The sequence below is a fragment of the Falco peregrinus genome, chromosome 18, assembly GCF_023634155.1.
Source record: "Falco peregrinus isolate bFalPer1 chromosome 18, bFalPer1.pri, whole genome shotgun sequence".
In the NCBI taxonomy this organism is placed as follows: domain Eukaryota; kingdom Metazoa; phylum Chordata; class Aves; order Falconiformes; family Falconidae; genus Falco; species Falco peregrinus.
Window position 1 is genome coordinate 4,235,145 of NC_073738.1, and position 17,400 is coordinate 4,252,544.

General features: G+C 55.9%; 1 protein-coding gene across 1 annotated transcript; it reads right to left on the bottom strand.

The window, feature by feature from the left end:
* Positions 1-93: 93 nt before the first annotated feature.
* LOC101913156 (vasoactive intestinal polypeptide receptor 1-like) lies at positions 94-11,297 on the bottom strand. Its single transcript, XM_055789750.1, has 13 exons — positions 11,214-11,297; positions 8,993-9,116; positions 5,938-6,045; positions 4,887-4,996; positions 4,516-4,613; positions 3,881-4,013; positions 3,095-3,248; positions 2,368-2,428; positions 2,017-2,083; positions 1,841-1,932; positions 1,472-1,601; positions 1,106-1,147; positions 94-898 (listed from the first exon to the last, which is right to left on the bottom strand). The coding sequence occupies exons 1-13, from the start codon at positions 11,283-11,285 to the stop codon at positions 806-808; spliced, it is 1,284 nt and encodes a 427-aa protein (XP_055645725.1). The 5' UTR covers positions 11,286-11,297; the 3' UTR covers positions 94-805.
* Positions 11,298-17,400: the final 6,103 nt, after the last annotated feature.

Consider the following 17,400-nt stretch of genomic DNA (forward strand, 5'->3'; position numbering starts at 1 on the left):
TTTGTAGAGCAAACCAAACCTCTGACAAAGCAATGCTAGATTTCAGAGCAAGATTTTATTGGCAAAAACCTTGTTAGTCGCAGTCAAACGAGCCCCCAGTGAAGACAGGGGAGTCCCGTTGCTTGCAAACTGTCCTGTCCCTCTGGTGTGCAGCCCCTGGGACTGCTGGCATGGCAAGGATGGTGGGACACCTTCCCCAGCGCTGAGTGCGGCTGAAGCAACAGGCACGGGAGAAAGGGAAACATTTTAGAAGCTGTGGGGGGAACTGAGTCATGAGACCATCAGGGGACTCCTGTAGAAAGCTGTGGGGTTTTGTCTGTCTCTGTGTTTGCCTCTCCCACACCCGGAATGGCTCCTGGGGGCTGTGTTTAGGCATCTTTCCATAAGGGGGACAATTTTGTAAATCAATGAAGAAGGGGAAAATAGCCAGCAGTAAATCCCTTCAGCACTGAGGCTGCTTGCATTTTCATTGCAGTGCCAAATGAAAAATGTCCCGTGTCTTTTGTGAAATGATATTTGCATTTCCAACCCAGAAAAGGCAGAGAAGCCCTCTTCCCTTTGCCTAAAACACGGACCAAACTGCAAGGAGAGCTTTGGGCAGGTAAAACACCGTCACAGGGAGCCACAAGAGCCACCAACAGCTGGACAGGCAGAGCCTTTCCCAACAGCCGTCTGCACCACCCTCTGAGGATGCCAGACCCAGAACCTACAAAATCCTTTTTATTGTGTTTCTGGGACCGTAGCCATGGAGTTGCACCACCACCACCATCCTCGAGGAGGTATTTCCCCCCAGACGCTGTCCTCATCATGCGGTGAAGTCTTGGGTGGCCAGGTTGAAGACGTTGCTCTCCATGGATGATTGCCACTTGCCCCAGTTCCTCTTGATCTCAGCCTGGACCTGAACCAACACCGCGGACTGGTGCTGGCACCCAGGGACACCTGCCAGCACCCCTCGACAAGGGATTTGGGGTGCAAGGGGGTGGGGACCCCCATGCATGTCTGCATGCCCCTGTGTGGTTGTGTGCATGCACCCTTGGGGGTAGCTGTGTGCCCTCGTGTGGCTGTGGTGCCCAGGGGATTGGTTTGGGGGGGGGGGGACACTCACCTCCCCGTTCAGGAAGCAGTACAGCAGAGCCACTAGGAACCCCTGAAAAGGACAGAAAGAGCAAGTTTCACCCAAAGAAAGAGGCTGGACCCCTCTGTGCTCATCTGCTGCCTGCATTTAGCATCCTCCCACACCTCTCGCCCCATCCCATGGGCAGTAGGGCAGCAGTGCAAGTTTGCAAGTTGTTCACTGGACTACAACCCTTGTGCTTTGTCCCTAGTGGTTGAGGGGGGTGTCTGGGACACAGTCCCCTCCCTACAGAGTGCAAAGCCCCAGCAGCACATCCCAGGGGCTCCTGGTGTGATCTTGGGGTGGGATGCGATGGGTACGTGAGGACTCTGCCTACACATCTCCCCCAGTTTGCACCTGGTAGGAGCCAAGGACCAGCTCGAAGTACAGCCGGGCATCCACACCGATGTGCTCAGGGAAGAGTGCGAACACCACGTAGTGTACCCCGAAGAGAGGGATGAGGAGCAGCGTGGACTTCGTCAGCCTCCTGCAGAGAGTGGTGTCATGAGTGGGGGTCTGGGTGCAAATGATGGTCCTGCTGCCCCATGAGACGAGATTTTCCCAAGAGCTTGGTCTTAACCCAAAACAGGTTTTCCATGAAAGGCAGGTCTTGGAGGCTCCAAAGATGGTCCTTCTCAGTGCAGCTCCAGGGAGGGGTCCCTGCTGCCCTGGGTCCCTCCAGAAACCCGAGTGAGGAGAGCTCCCCTTGCCCGAGTTAGCTCTTACATGTACTGCTGCTTGTAGTTTTTGCTAATGTCTGGGGACCGGATCTTCTGTGCTAACATCCTGGTGACGTTGAGGAAGATGAGGAAGTTCACCTGCCATGGGAAGGCAGGTGTCAGGCTCTGCACAGACCCCTGGTTGTGTCCCCCAGCCCTGGGGTGCTCAGGGGACATACTCACAAATATGGCCAGGAGGATAGGAGCCTTGATCACCCACCAGTACAGACTGGTGTAGTCATCCCAGCACCTACGGGAGAGGAGAAATGGCTCCTGCCACCCACTTGCACCCTTTTAGCCCAGGCCTTGACCTGCCACCCTCCACAGCCCCCTGCCCCAGTTGCACAGCACCTCTTGCAACGGGGCCCCACTGTAGCATGGGCCCCACCAGAAAATAGAAATAGCATTAAAATAAAGTGCTGCCCCAGTTCTCCCCTCCTGAATCTCCTATGAAACAGGTTCATCCCCTGGGACTTGCATGGGGGACACATGGCCAAGCTGGCCTGGAGAAAGAAGAGAGGTGGCTGCTCTTACCCATGGTTGTCGTACTGCAGCCTGGTGACCACCCACACGCAGACTGTCAGCATGGGGACACCTGCAAGGACAGGACCCAGGCAGGGATGCAAAGTCACCCTAGGGCTCAGGGGAGCCCCTGCACCTCCCCTCCATCTCTTGCCCCCCAAAACACGTGTCTAGGTCAGGTCTGGGGCCCTGGAGGTGGCAGGAAGGTGACAGTCTTTCCCCCTTCTCTGGGGTTTAAAAGGAGATGGTGCTGACTGATGGTGACGTGTCTGCTTGTGTGTCACCTCCTGGTCACCCTCCTGCCCAGCTGTGTGCTCTTACACCTAACCTGGGCACCTGGGATGGACATTTCCAGCCCTGGATGGGTGTGGGAAGAAGGAAAGATCTGTCTCTGTCCCATCCTGACCACATTCAGGATGGATTGGCAGCAGACGCTGCTGCAAAGGCTCTTTGGTCAGCGGTGGCAAGAATTTTCTCCTTTGAGGGACTTTGCACACATGCCATGAGGGCAAGGATCATGCTGCCAACCAGTGCCAGGGGCTGGCAGGAGCTGATGGGTGCCCCACAGAGCACAAGGCCATGCAGAGAGATGCTGGGGTGGGGGTCAGGCTGAGAGCAGCCACGGGGACCATTGTGCCTGTGGATGTCAGAGCGGGTGATCCCCAAAAGCGGTGCCTACCCCTGATCTGTGTCAATGGAACCTTGCTGGAGGGAATCATGTGCTGGGGCCCGCACTCACCCCAGCCGATGAGGATGTACCACAAGATGTACCTCCTGTCAGAGGTGAAGGTGAGCAGCAGCAGGGTCTGCAGGTACATGCCTTCCACCAGCAGCCAGTAGAAGTTGGCCAAGACCGAGTACTGGAAGAAGGCGATGGCTACTTTGCAGTTCACCTGGGAGGAAAAGGAAGGGGAAGGCTCAGGAGTGCTGGCTGGCATCAGACCCTGTCTTGGGGGCACGGGGGATGGTCACCTTCCCCATCCACCCATTCGAGGAGACCTGTGATGGCCTTTCATTGCAGCCCCAGGTGTGCTGCACTGGTCCCACACGTCACCTGCAGCATTTTTTGCTGGGCTTCCACGACGTGGGTGGACGACCACCAGCTGTTATTGTAAGTTCTTTAGAAACCCGTGTCTGTGGTGCCCATAGTGTCATATCTGGGCTGCACGCAGAGGTTTCTGAGTCTACTGACACCCCCAAATCTGCGCATCCAGCGGTGTGAGCTCTGTTTGCATGTACGTGGTGCTGCTGGGTTGTGCAGAGGTTTAGCCCTGCTGGGAGACTGTCTGAGAGCAGGGAGAGCTCTGAGGGCAGCACATGTCCTCTGCAGACAGTGCCCATGCAGAAATGTTGTTGTGAACCTCCTGAAGTCCACCCAAGCCAGCCTTTCCTCCCCAGGTTCAGCCTCCCTCTCTCTCTCCTCTTTGCCGTGCTAAATCCACGGCAAATCCACCTAGCCCATCCCCCCGATCAGCATGTGGTGCCCTCTCCTGCACCATGCCCAGGCTGGGACTCCATGACTTACTGTTGACATTGTGCAGTGGTCAATGGACTCGTCTGAGAAGAGGACGGCGTCCTTGATGAACACGGCGGCCCCACGCAGTATGAAGGAGGTGAAGAAGTGGATGTGGATAGAGTTCCTGGTGCAATGCAGCTTCCTATGGGAGGAAGAGATGCGCTGTGCCCCGGCAGGAGCAGAGAGAGCAGACAGGCAGAGAAGTTTCTCCTTTAGGAGCCGCTTCCCTGGCTAGACCCCAGCCCAAGGGACCATATGTTGGCGGTGGTCAAGCCCAAAGCCCTGGAGAAGGTTTTCCTGCTCTGAAATCATGAAGGACAGGGCTGTGCTGTGCTCGAGGTGGCTGCCCAGGGACAAGGTGTGCTGGGGAACATCCTCCAACCACCTGCGGAGAGCATCATTCTGCAGCACAGTGAGGTCTGCGAAAACAAAGCTTAAAAGGGCAACCTGAGGGTCTCAGGTCTGTGTGTCAGCAGGGAAGGACAACGATGCAGTTCGTCTCATACCTCCCTGGTTATCCGTGTTGGCAGGGACAGAGCCTGGCTGCTCCGAGGGGAGGAAGCCTGAGAGCAACCATCCTCTGCTGATCATTTCCCTGCCTTCCTCCAGCTGCAGCCCACGGAGCAGCCAGCACTGAGCCCTACCTGAAGCAGAGGAAGATGCCAATGGCCAGGAAGAGGGCTGCCAGGGACGTGGAGTAGCCGCAGGTGTAAAGAACTTTCATGGTGACAAAATAGCTTTTCTGGAAAGGAAAACACCAGTGGAGTGAAGGCAGCATGGGCTGGGAGGTGCTGGTCTGTGATGGGCAGGGAGGTGGCAGGGTGATGGCCCCAGCTCTTTCCCAGGCTGGGCTTGTTCCCAGCCAAGCTCGGATCCCTCCAGGTAGCCCAGCATAAGGAATAAGGGCAACAAGATGTCCCCAAGAGCATCTTCATGTTTCTTTGCCCAGTGGCGTGGATCAGCGTGGGGTAGGGTGATTCTAGGGAGGTGCCCATGGCTCTGGGGACCCACTTGCCTTGGCCTCCGTGTTGTTATCACTGCCGATGGCCTCCAGCTCACAGGCATTGTGGTAGGGAGGGCTGGGGAAGCTCCATCCTGACTCAGTGCAGTTCCTCCGGATCAGCGCTGCAGCAACAATAAGGGACCTCACGAGAGCCATGGGCATCACCTCTGCATCAGCACCCCCAAGGTGTCCAGTCTGGGGATGGTACCCTGTTCTCCGGGATGGAGCCTCAATCCCAGAACCAGCATCCCAGCTGTGACAGCAGCATGGTACCTGAATGGCCTGGCTGCCCCATCCCTCCCATCCAGGTGACATCTCTGCCCTCCGGTGCTGTGCCTGGAGGTGCCAGGGCACCTTAGGGCAGGATGTAACCATGAATCCTCACCGTGGGAGGCAACTAAGGCTAAAAAGGGGCTTTTACATCCTGTGAGGGCTTCATCAAGCCTCTCCTGAGTTGTTTCTGTCCTAAAGCAAAACATTTACCAACCCTCCATCGCCTTTTCAATTATGCCCAGCTGAGGATGTGCTCAGATGCCACAGGGGCTGGTTGGGTGCTCTCCTTCACACTCCGCTGCCTCCAAGATGGATGGAGGCAGCAGCTCCCCCAGCAGCGGTGCAGCCCCAGGGGAGTACCTGGTCTTGAAATAATCATGATTTTATGCTGCATTTTTTATCTGCATGGCTTGGAGCACTACTGAGCAGGTCAGGAGCATTAGGCTGGTGTGTGGGTAGGGAAAGGAAGGCACTGACCAGCTGGGGGACTGTCCTGGTGTCACCCAGTTGGAGGATGAGGTCCCCACGTGCAGTACCCACAGGGGATGCTTGGTACTGGGTGATGAAAGGGTTTGGGGACTTTCCTGGTGTGGCAACACTCTACATCTCTGCTTTTGTCCGTCACCTGCTTGGATTGCAATATATGCCAAGCTTTTGGATGGGGCAGGAGCTGTGGGACCAGAGGGGAAGCGCTGGGGTGGCACGAGGATCCCGGGCAGGCAGGGGTGGGTGCAGCTTAGCCCTCAGACCCAGGGGATCCGTGGTCTGGGCTGGATTGGGAACACTGCACCTTTGGACTTCTTGAAGATGTGGAGGATGTCAGGGCAGGCGACAGCTCGGGACTGGCCCACGGGCACAGCTGACCAGCAGCTCACTCCATCCCACTCAGTCAGGCAGCCTGGGGAGGGACGGGACGGTTAGTGCCGCCGGGAAGGGACGTGCCAGGGGGACACACACAGCCCCCCATCCCCAGACACAGCCCATAGCAGGCACGGCTGCGCGAATGTAACGGGAGAGCAGAGAGCAGCCAGCCCAGCCGTCACCCGATCTACAGGGCCACGCTGTACCTCCTCAGGAATTAGGAGCATCCTGGCTCCAGTTCTGGGAACAACCTCCCCCAGTGCCCAGATCTCCTTTTAGCCCTCGGCAAGACGGGACTTGGTATTTCCTGGGGCTACATCAGACCCAGAGCTCCTGCGGGGACACCATGGGGGAAGAGGGTGCTGGAAGGGCTGGGACTTTCCTGGTGGCATCTAAAATAGTGCAGGTTTGTGCTGGGTGTCTGCACCCAGCAGCCATGGTGGCTGAGCTCTAGGCGTCTCTCCAGCCTGAAGGAGGATGGGAGAAAGCACTGCAAGACTTGCTGGAAAGCAGTTAGCTTAAACATCTTTTGCTTTTTTCTAGCACTAAGTCCATCTTTAAATGACTCTCTAATTGCCTTGGAAATGAGCACGGCCAAGCAGACGCGGGGCCTTGGAGAATCAGTGCTGCGCTATACCAAGATGAGACATATACATCACACTTCCCGGACAGCTCTCCTCCTTGCACACGTACGTTATTAACCTTGCAGATATACATTATTAACCTCGAGCCACATCTATTCCCAGCTGGAGAATGTGGACGCAGACAAATCTAATTGGTTTTCTCTGATTTTCAGTAAAGTGTTCTCTATGTATCTGGCCAGGTTTGGAGGGATTTGCAGGACTGTCATTGCCACCTCAGGGTATGTCCTGATTTTTGCTCTGGAGGATAGCTGAGCCGAGCATGGCACCTGGGAACATCACTGAGAGCCAGTTGCTTCATTTTTTGGGGTCTGAGCAAAACACCTGGCTGTGGCTGAATAGCAGAGCAGTCCTGCTGTATAAATGCATCTCTTGCTGTATGGACAAGCTCTTCCAGCACGGTGAGAGCTGCAGGACCACCTGACCAGGAGCCAGAGGAGCAGCCCATGCCACAGGGGTTGAGCTGGGATTCATGCAGCTCTGCAGTGCATTCCCAGGGAATAAAGTCACCCCTCCACTTGGATGGGGAGAAAAGGTTTAAGTCCCCTTTCCCACTCTGCTTCCCTCGAAAAACCTCACATTTCTTAGAGCTACGCAAAACTCGAATAACTCTCCCATGGAGAAGAGGTGATGGAGGCAATTTCTGGGGTGGACAGGGGGAAAAAAACACGATCAAGGGAACTGGCAGTGTGCCTCACTGCCCACCTCGCAGGCAGAAGCTGTGCCTTCAGTGTCCCCACACTGTTGATCCCAAGGGGCTGCCACTTCCCCACGATGTCCCCTGTCCCTGGGCTCCCAGCTGGTGTAGTCTGGTAGCCCGAGGTGTTTGGTTGGGATAGACCCAAAGTGACCTGCTTTATTCCCATTTTCCCAGTAGAGGGCTGAAATATCCCTGGATCAACATTATCCTCAGGATGTTCTCCTTGATGTGGCCAAAAAAGAGCATTCTGTCCCTTAAAATGCTGTTTGATGGGAAGCTGCTCAGCGTTTCTACTGGTTGATCATACAGAGACCTGCCAGGGCTACCTCCTTATTTCTTGCTGCCCTAACTGGTATCTGGACTCCTCCAAAAGTGATCATTCCAGCTTCACCAGCAGGTTATTTCTTCCCACCTATTTCAGAGCAGTAAATGTTGTGAGCACAGGAGCAGACTGAAGTGAACGCACCGCAGCTGTGATCTCTAACCAGTTTTGGGGCCCCATGGCAGGTTCCCCAGTGGGATGCTGAAGCCTGAGGTCCCTGTCCTGTTCCTTTATGCTATATTGCCACCACCCAGGGCATCTGAGCCTTCCCCCCAAGCTGTCATGCTCTCCACGGGATGCTCCCCACGCTGGCACAAGCGAGTAAGGGGGAAGGGATAAATCCAGTTCAGGTGGGCAGCGGAGGCAGCAGTCAGGCAGGAAACCTGAGATTAAATACTGATTTTAATTCTGCATTCATTCTTCTTGGTTGTTTTCCTACAGCGAGATTCCTCCCCCCTGGCTGGCATGATCTAGGCTGCAAAATGGACCTTTTCCAATCAACTCGGCTTTTCTCTGCTGAGCTGGATGATACTTTATATCTCTGCACAGTTACTTAAGCAATTATGCACCTTAACATGCATTTATTGAGATGCTTAATTTTTACATTTGTATTAGATGAAACCCATTGAATGACGCATTTCTTATTCACTAGGTGATAATTTTTACCCAGAATTTGAGCCAAGCTGCTTTTGGATGGAAATTGAAATGCAATTACAAAAAAAATGGACAAAAGCAGCACTTCAAAACTATTTTTCTATTAGTTAATTGGTTTAAAAGTCCTGGATATGTAAAAATTAAGTTGCTCAGAACATGTTTAGCATTAAAACTAACTGAATTAGGAAAGCAAGAAGGCACAAAGTGGTGAAAAGTACCAAGCAAATACACTTGTGCTGATGGCCAGGGCTCTGCATCACCCATGCCCACAGCCCTGCCTGGCCCCAGAGCATCAGTGCAGGGAGGACAGGAGTGGGGCAGGGGGCATGGACCACACCATCATTGCCCAGTGCCATAAATCTGGGGGGACTCAGCCCCTGCAGTTGTTTGCATCCCTCAGCCCACCCACAGCCCCTGGCTGCAACCTCAGCCCCCATCTCTCCCTGCAGCAGCACTTTTCAGGGCTTCCCAGGGATGCTCCTTAGCCTTTGCCTTGGCTCTGCTCTCCATATTCCTGAAAGTACCTGCTTTTCTGAATCCATGTGCACTCTGCAACCCCCCTACCATGGTTCATCCCCCAAAGACCCCCTTAGCAAATCCACCACCCACCCCCCCCCCTGCTCCTGAGGGAGATTAACTCCATGCAGGGCAGGCAGCTCACACTCACCCTGCTGCCTGGGGGGTCCAGACGGGGCTGGTGTTTGGCTTTCGCTCCTGATAATCTCCAGACATTCAGCTTCTTGCTCTTGGAAATAGAGGACGATGGAGCAGTCGGGGTGTGTTGCCTGCACCTTGGGAGTGGGGAAAGGGCAGACAGTAGGATGCCGAGCATTGAAAGACCCGAGCAGGCAGGGTACCAGCCAATATTCACTATTTCTGCAGCAGCCAGCCACAGGAGACCGTATCTATGTAACCCTATGCTGGACCCTGACATTTCCTTAGCTTTCTACTGTTTGCCTTGTAAACACCATAAAGAACCACTTCAATTATTTCTAATTCCCTCTGAAAGCATGTGATGCTTAAGGGCACAGCTCCTCCAAGATGCAAGTGCCAAGCAGAGGAGCTGAGCTTAAAGACCGAGGGGCTGACCCCATCAGCGAGGCAGAGGTGAGCACTTTCAAAGCCTGAACAAGGAAACCAAGTAATTAGAGATTTTTAAAAAACACCTATTTGGGCATGTCTAATCCTTCCCTTGATGGCTGGATTTTGCTCACATTCAGGCTGGTGTATTTTAAGTGGAGGCACTGACAACAGCTGTCAATTCGCCCAGCTCTTTGGGGAGATACTATGAAACGGGCACGCTGACCTCCTGAAGGTTTTTGGGTTCGCTAGCAGAAGTGCTGAGATACCAAGGAGTACGCCCTGACCCCACAGCTCCCAAAAATGCAAGGGATGTGGTGGCTCAGTGCCCTGGGATGGGGCTGCCTGGGAATCCCCACTTTGGGGGTTTGCCCCCTTGGCTTCCAACTGGAGAGCTGGGAGACTGAGGCTGAACCGAGAGCAGGCATGCCCATGCCCATGCCCATGGGGGGATGCGGTGGGGGCTGCAGCATCCAGATACAGGACATGTCAAGGGCAGGGTTTTTGGGCCAAGACATGGGATTGGGTTGGTGATGGGTTTAGGTGTGCGGACAGAGATATCAAAGCTGGAGAAATAAAGGGATGAGGGTGGGCAAGAGGACCCAAGGACTGGAGGGAAGTGTGGGTCATTAAAGCATCACTTGGCTGAGTCTTGTCCTTTCCTGCCCTCCAGCTCCTTTCCTGCTCCTCCAGCCCTGCCTGCTTTCCCTGCTCATTCCCCTTTCCCTCTTTCTTTCTTTCTTTTTCTTTCTTTCTTTCTTTTTCTTTCTTTCTTTCTTTTTCTTTCTTTCTTTTCTTTCTTTTTCTCTCTGTCTCTCTCTCTTTCTTTCTTTTTCTCTGTCTCTCTCTCTTTCTTTCTCTTTTTCTTTCTTTCTTTCTTTCTTTCTTTCTTTTTCTGTTCCTTCCTTCCTGTCATTCCCCTTCCCCTTCCCCCTTTTTCCTTTCAGATTTCCTTTTTCCCCTTCTTTTCCCTTTCCTTTTCCCATTCCTTTCCCCCATTCCCTTTCTTTTCATTTTCTTTTCCTCTCCGTTATCCAAACCTTCTATGTTTGCTAAAGAACTTGCAGAGTGAAACAGTGCTGGGAGAAATCCTGAAGGCATCCAGAAGACCGCCGAGCCAGAGCCCACTCCCACCGGAGCCCCCTCCCACCGGAGCCGCTCGCGAGGGACCACCGAGGCGGTGTGACGGTGTCATCAGTTGAGGATGCTTTGCCAACGTGGCTGCCAGGCTCGCTGCACACCGCTCCGGCAGCACACCACGCCGTGTCCCCCCATTCCAGTGGGGGCTCGGAGCCAGCCACCCCCATGGTTCCGCCTGGGATGGGGAGCACCCCATGTGTGGTCCTTGCCCCCTGCACCCCCCAGCCACCGTAACCTCTGGGTGCTCCCCCAGGTCTCTGGGGCCTGGGCACCTTCGAGGTGTGGGGGATGATGTCAGCAAAGCCGGCGCCAGGACCAACGTGAGGACAGAGGGGACAGTCCCCGAGGCAGGGCAGAGCAGGGATCCCCCCCCCCCCCCCCCTCGGGGATGGCCTGGAGCATCCCCCAGAGCTGACCCCGCGGGGGTTTGCCTGCCCTAGCTGCCCGAGCGGTGGTCCCAGCCCTGGGGAGTGCAGGGGGTCCTGGCATCGCCCACCCGCTCGGACAGCACGAGGGATGGGGACAGGGATGGGGAAGTGCCCCGAGCCCTGCCCAGCCCGTCCCCGGGGCTGGCCGGACCCTGCGGTGGCTGTCGCAGGCAGGGGACCACCGCCCCCGCTGCCCACCCTGTCCCCCCCGCCCCCGCCCCCGTCCCCGGGGACACTTACCCGGAGCATCGGGAGTGCGAGCAGCAGGACCGGCAGCATGCAGGTGCCGGGGGGCTGCCATGGGCCCCCCATAGCTGGAGCCAGCCCCGTGCTGCCCTATCCACGGGTGGTCGGGTCAGTCCCCGAGGGGCCAGGGACACCCCAGCTCCCCCTGCATGGCCCTGCGGTGGGGGGGGGCCGCACCAGGACCCCGGCTCCAAAGGGGCGACCCAGCACCCACCTCCCCTTGACCCCTTCCCAGCCCCGTCCTCCTCCCGGACCCTTTCCTGCAGCGGGTGCTCAGTCCCGTTCGGGTGGTCCTGCCCGGCCGTGACCCCCTCCCCCCGCCTCGCTGTCCCCGCCCGGTGCCAATGGGCTCCGGCTCTGTGCGAGACTGAATGTCTCAGCCCCTGGATCTGGTAATATAGCAGGCTCCACCCCCCGCCCCCCCCTTCCCCAAGCTGGGGGCTGGATGTGAGGAGCAGCACGGGAGGGGGACGACCCCCCCCACCTGGCACTGCCCAGTCTGGCCACCCCCAGCCCCCAGCAACCCCCTAAACCTGCTCTGGGCAGGATCTGGGACCCCTCGGGTGGGCCCAGGGGGATGCCCAGGGGGGCCCGGAGCCCTCTCGCCTGCTCCTTGGATGCTGCTGAGCTGGGAAACTGCTGGCTAAAGGCTGTGGGAGATGGGGATGCCGCCGGGATGGGGTGCAGGGGGCACGCCAAGGGTCATGCTGCTCCCTGGTCAGCTCCAGGTGGCATCTGGGAACTAGAGGAAGGTAGAGAGCTCAAAGGAGATGTTGCGATGCTGGGATTGTGCATCCACACATTTACAAACACATGCCCTGACATGTGTGTGCATGGCTGGACACAGGCATGCACATAGGCTGGGGGCAGTGATGCTCCTTCAAGCCCTGCCTGCACAGGAAGCTCTGCTGGCCCCAGTATGGCAGGCAGCACTGCCCAACCCCATCTGCATCCGCAACTACATCCCCACCCCCATCCCCATCAGCATCCCCATCCCCATCCCAACCTCCATCTCCATCCCCATCCCAATCCCCATCCCCATCCTCATCTCCATTCCCCACCCCATCCCCATCCCCATCTGCATCCCCATAACCCCCCTGCATCTGCATCTGCATCTGCATCTGCATCTGCATCCCCATCCCCATCTGCATCCCCACCACCATCCTCATCCCCACCTGCACCTGCATCCCCATTCCCATCCGCATCCCCATCCCCATCTGCATCCGCATCCCCATCCCCATCCCCACCTGCATCTGCATCTGCATCTGCATCTGCATCCCCATCCCCATCCCCATCCCCATCCCCATCTGCGTCCTGCCTGCTCTCCTGCCTCTCCTGTCTGCCACACCCCAGACCCTCTCTCCAAAACGCACCCCCCCCACCCAGAAAGGCCCGGGACGGGCACTGGGTGTCTGGCAGGCAGCTTGCAGCTCTGCAAAATAACCTGAACTCTGCCCTGGCCAAGGGTTTTTGTTTTGGCTGAGCTTGTGATTTTGGTGGTTTAGTTCTACCAGGATGCTGGGTGCCGGTACCAAAGCAGAGCAGGGCAGAAGGGGTGCTGGTGGACCCCAGGGAACTGGAGCAGCCCGTGATGGGGACACAACTCCTTGAGCACAAAGCATCCAGCACAGCATCGCTCCCAGCTGTGCCCAGGGATGGGGCTGCCCTCAGAGCCAACTATGGACCCCAGGCCATCACCTGGGGTCTTCTCCATATATATATATAAAAATATATGTAAACACACATAATTATTCCTGCTAGAAAGCCCCAGCCCCTTTAGCAAGGGGAATTTGGGCCTGAATTTCTCCATTTTGATGCTTTCAGTGACAAAGCAGGAGGGGTGAAGGCAGGCGGGGGAAACCCAAGAGTACACAAAGGGCAGCTGTGATAATTTCTTAAGATCAAAGATCCAGCCTTGTGCCCCTGGACCACCCTGGTCCCTCCTCACCGAGACATCTCAGGTGTGGGCAATGGGGAAAGCAGGGACAGAAGATGTCCCCAGGGGCCCTTGCTGAAGGGTAAAGGGCTGGGAGAGGCTGCCTTGCACTTTGTGCTGGGGTGGGAGAAGGGTGAACCATTTCTGTTGCCAGTTTTAGTAATTCTACATCAATATGATTTCTTAACGAGGCAGCAGATCACATTAGCTGCTCCTTCCATAACTTCTCATGAGATACGAAGCCAATGAATGAACTGCTGCTGTTGCTCTGCCATTCAAAGACCTCAATAAGAATTGCTACCTAAAAAAATACCCCTAAAAAAAAGAAAAACTCAGTGAAAGAACTAGGTCCTTAATATTTAAAAACACTTGATTGACATCATTAGGAATGACCAACGCTGCTTTCAGAGGCGCAGACAGGCAAAGGCTGAGCCCGTGGTTATGTTAACACAAGAGGCTGCCGAGACCCGGCCAGACTCATTACCATCTAATAGTTTCCGCTGAAATGCAAACACCCAATCTTAATCATTTAATTTTCCAACAGCATATAAACACACAGTGGGAGGGTGTCTTAGACACTGCTAAAACCAAATAAAACCATACCCGGTGCAAATAACCCTGTGCCCGAGCCAGCTGCATCGCTCTACTGGCAGCTCTGGCTGCTGCTGGTCGAGGTGGGGGACAGAGGAGGGGGGGAATGGGGACAAGGTCTGGTTTTGGGGGTGGCGGTGGCCCAGAGCTGCCCAACAAGTCCCAACAAGGCCAGTTTATTTGGTGCCATCTGGTGGAAAATTGACCCCAGCTGGAGGAGCCCAGTTTCGGAGGTGGCCAGTCTGGTCCCACCCGGGTGAGGTTTGCCAAGTGCCGCATCACCGGAGGATGCGCGTTGCTCGTCCCCTCCCCAGCAAAGCACCCTGTGTCACAGGGGGTGTGATGGGGAGCAGTGGGGACCCCTCAGGTGATGCCCAACCACCTCCACCTTCCTGAGCTGGTCCTGCCCTTCCTCCAGTGAGGATGAGCTGGGACAGACAATGGTGGCTTGACCCCCTGTCTGTCACCAGGTGACCTGCCCAGCCCTGCTGGCATCAGGGCCACTGCTCTCTTTTGCAATAGCAAGTGGAAAACAAATGAGGTCAAACTGGCCTCACTGCAAATCCTGGCCAGACCAGGACCCTCCAGCCCCTCTGGGCTCCCCACCTGGACCAGCACACCGCTATGCGATGGTGACAGCGATGGGGACGGTGGTGGCTGGCTGGAGGGCACAGGATGGGAGGATTTGCCTTGGGCACACCGCTGTGGTGTGGCAGCACAGGCATGCACGGCCGTGGGTGGTGGGGAACAGTGACCGTGGGGCTCCATGACTGTGGCAAAGTCCCGGGGAAGCTCCCCGGAGGCTGCCCTCCAGCCACGGGCACTCCCATTAATCCAGTGCCAGCACTGGGATTGCTGCTGGTGCGCGTCGGTAATTACAAATGACTCAGCCGTTTCCAAAGCAAATGAAGTCATTCGCAGTAATCTTCCTGCAAGTGGCAAACGCTCATTTACCAAGGGCTGGAAATTACTAATTGTGTTGCTTCCATCCCACCTGACAGCAAAGAAGCAGGGTGTCCCCAGCCATCACCAACCATTTCTGGCTTCATTTCAGGCTGTGGAAGGAAACGGCCTGCACAGGGTGGCTCAGACTACGAGGAGACCACGATGGCTGGATGATGCCTCGGGGGAGATGGGGCTCAAAGCACCAGCACTGTGAGAATTCCTGCAAGGGGAAAGTGGGCATTGTTTTTGTAATTAGCTTTCAAAATTAGATGCTTTCACCCACTCGAGTTCCTGGACCCACAGAGCATCCCCGAGAGGTGCGTGCTGTGTGTGACAGCGTGATGGAGCACAGGGGACGGTGGCTGCCGAGCTGCCATTCCATATCCAGGGTTTGTCTTCATGTGCAATACAAACTGGTTTTTAGACTGGTTTTTTATACCCCTTAGGAGCCAGCAGTGATTATGGGGGGATGCATTGCCTCAGCTGTGCTTACTTCATCTTCCACGAGTCTTAGGCAAGGTTGCTGCCTCCTGCCTGTGTTTCCTCATTTTGGGAATCTCTCTGGCTCAAATTTGTCTTCAGGGAAGCAGGATGGCATAAGGGGTGTGCTGTCATCTCACTGCCCTCCCCCTGTTATCAGAAGGCAGCTCGGGGAGTCATTGCTGCTGGGTCATATCAACGCACGGCTCGTCCCGGCTTGATGCATCACCATCCCGGTGTTCCCGGTCTGACGGCTGCCGATCACGCCCCGGCTGCTCCTGCTCTGCTGCTCAGCTAATTTGCCAAAGTTTGTTGATGCTAAGCATTCATTGCTTGCATTGAAAGCAGAGACCCGTGCAGTGAGAGCATCGCGTGCCTCCGAGGGGCTGCATCACGTTCCTGCTCCAGATGCCTGGTGCAGCATCACCCCCTGCTCCCAGCTTGTGCTGCGGGTCTGCTTGCACCAACATGGTGCAGGCGTTGGGTTCATGTCCAAGGTGGTGGCAGAGGGTGTCTGTCCCTCCTGGTCCCCAGGGGACCGACCTTGTTTCATGACCGCTGCCTTGGTCGTGACCATGATCCAAAACACAGCTTCTGGTGGAGCCCACCTCTGGCTAACCAGAGGATGGGGACGAGTTCCTGGCCTTTGAGTTTGAATGAGGATAAAAATTTAGGTGAGGGTTTCCAGAACAAGAAGTTCCATAGTTACAGTTAAAAGTGGGGCTGAAGAGCTTCCAAAGTGAGGGTTGCTAGTAAAATTGTCTGCTGAACATCCTCAGGGTGTCTCTTGGCACACATCTCAGTCTGGGGTTTGGTTTGGCAAGGTGGCTCTTACTGGGGACAGCGGGGTCCATCCCCAGAAGAACTTTATAATCTCCCTGTTCCCTCCTGGGCCCTGGTTTTCTGTGATGCAGATGTGGGTGGCTTATCACCATCCATGCCATGACATGGAGCAACTGGTTCTGGGCTGTCACCTCTCCCCAGTGTAGTTGAGTCGGCTGATGAGGGTCCTCACCCCACCTTGGTGAGGTCCTTGGTGAGAAGAGGTGGTATGTCCAGCTGGAGGGTCACTTCTGCCTGTGGGAGGTGTCTCTGGAAAGCCTCTGGGAAGGTGTCCTGGGCACAGCACAGCCGCGGCTGCCTTTCTCCGTCCCCATCCCACGTGCCTCAACACTTGCATTTCCCTGTGCCCAGACCGTGTTTGCTGCCCAGCGCTTACGATGCCGCTCAGCATCTGTGCATCACCCGGCAGTCGATCCTCCCTCAACCCACAGGGCCAGGAGGGGTCTGGGCAGGGATTAGGGATCTGCAGCCCTAGTGCAGTGGGGCTGTGCTTTGAAGAAGATGGAGCCGGGCTGACATGCACAGGTGGGTGCGTGGTACCTGTGTCTCCTGGTTCCTCTCTCTCACTCATGCCCAGACCTTCTCTCTGCCTGACAGACGTGCTGGGGGGCTTAAAAAGGGACATGCCATGGGGACAGACTGCAGCCAAGCACAGCCCTGCCCATAGCTGAGCCTGTGCCCTGTCCTGCTACGCTGCATGAGATGCATCAAGGCTGTGGGTTGTGCTGGTTTGTGCCTGGTTTGACTCAAGAAATTTTCCCTGGTTTTATGTGAACTCATGCTAAAACACTCCTAAATTCCCTTCCTCTCCTGTCCTCTCCCCTCCCTCTGTTCCTCCATGCAGGAGGGCAGCTAATGACACCCCCAAAGGGGCTGAGGCTGCCATGGGGGGCCTGAGGACATCCAGAGCAGGTCCCCTGCCACCCCTTCTTGTCCTACAACTGGCAGAAGGTTTCCTTGTGCTGCTCAGCCCTTCGCCCAGGCGCTTGAATCCTTCCTACAGATGAGAACAATATTAGCACCAGCAAGACTGATACCAGGGCTTTGTTCAGAGCAAGGCATGCTCTGCCAGAAGCAGGGGGTAATCAGCACAGTAATTAAATGTGCAAATAATGGGAATTTGGGAGTTATAACAAAAGGCAGAGAAATAATCTGGAAGGGCTTGGAGAAATTAAGAACATAGAACAAAATCTAATCAAGCAGAAAATAGCAGGAGTGGAGCCAACGGCTGGGGGCTAAGGCAGCTGGCCTCGGAGCACTCCTCCCCTGGCATCTGGGGGTGTCTGCGGTGCCGTTTTTGGGGCAGAAGAGTTTTTGGAGAGGTCTGTTCCTGCTTGGTGAGCAGGTCTGGCTGCAGGCTGGGTTCCTGGGAAAAGTTCCCAGATC

Bases quoted from the DNA above. Each gene is read 5' to 3' on its own strand.
- LOC101913156 (XM_055789750.1), bottom strand. From the start codon at position 11,285: ATGGGGGGCCCATGGCAGCCCCCCGGCACCTGCATGCTGCCGGTCCTG. The intron at 2,429-3,094 runs GTGAGTGCGGGC...CTGTCCTTGCAG, and splicing joins GTACATCCTCATCGGCTGGG to GTGTCCCCATGCTGACAGTC. The intron at 2,084-2,367 runs GTAAGAGCAGCC...CCTCTCCCGTAG, and splicing joins CTGCAGTACGACAACCATGG to GTGCTGGGATGACTACACCA.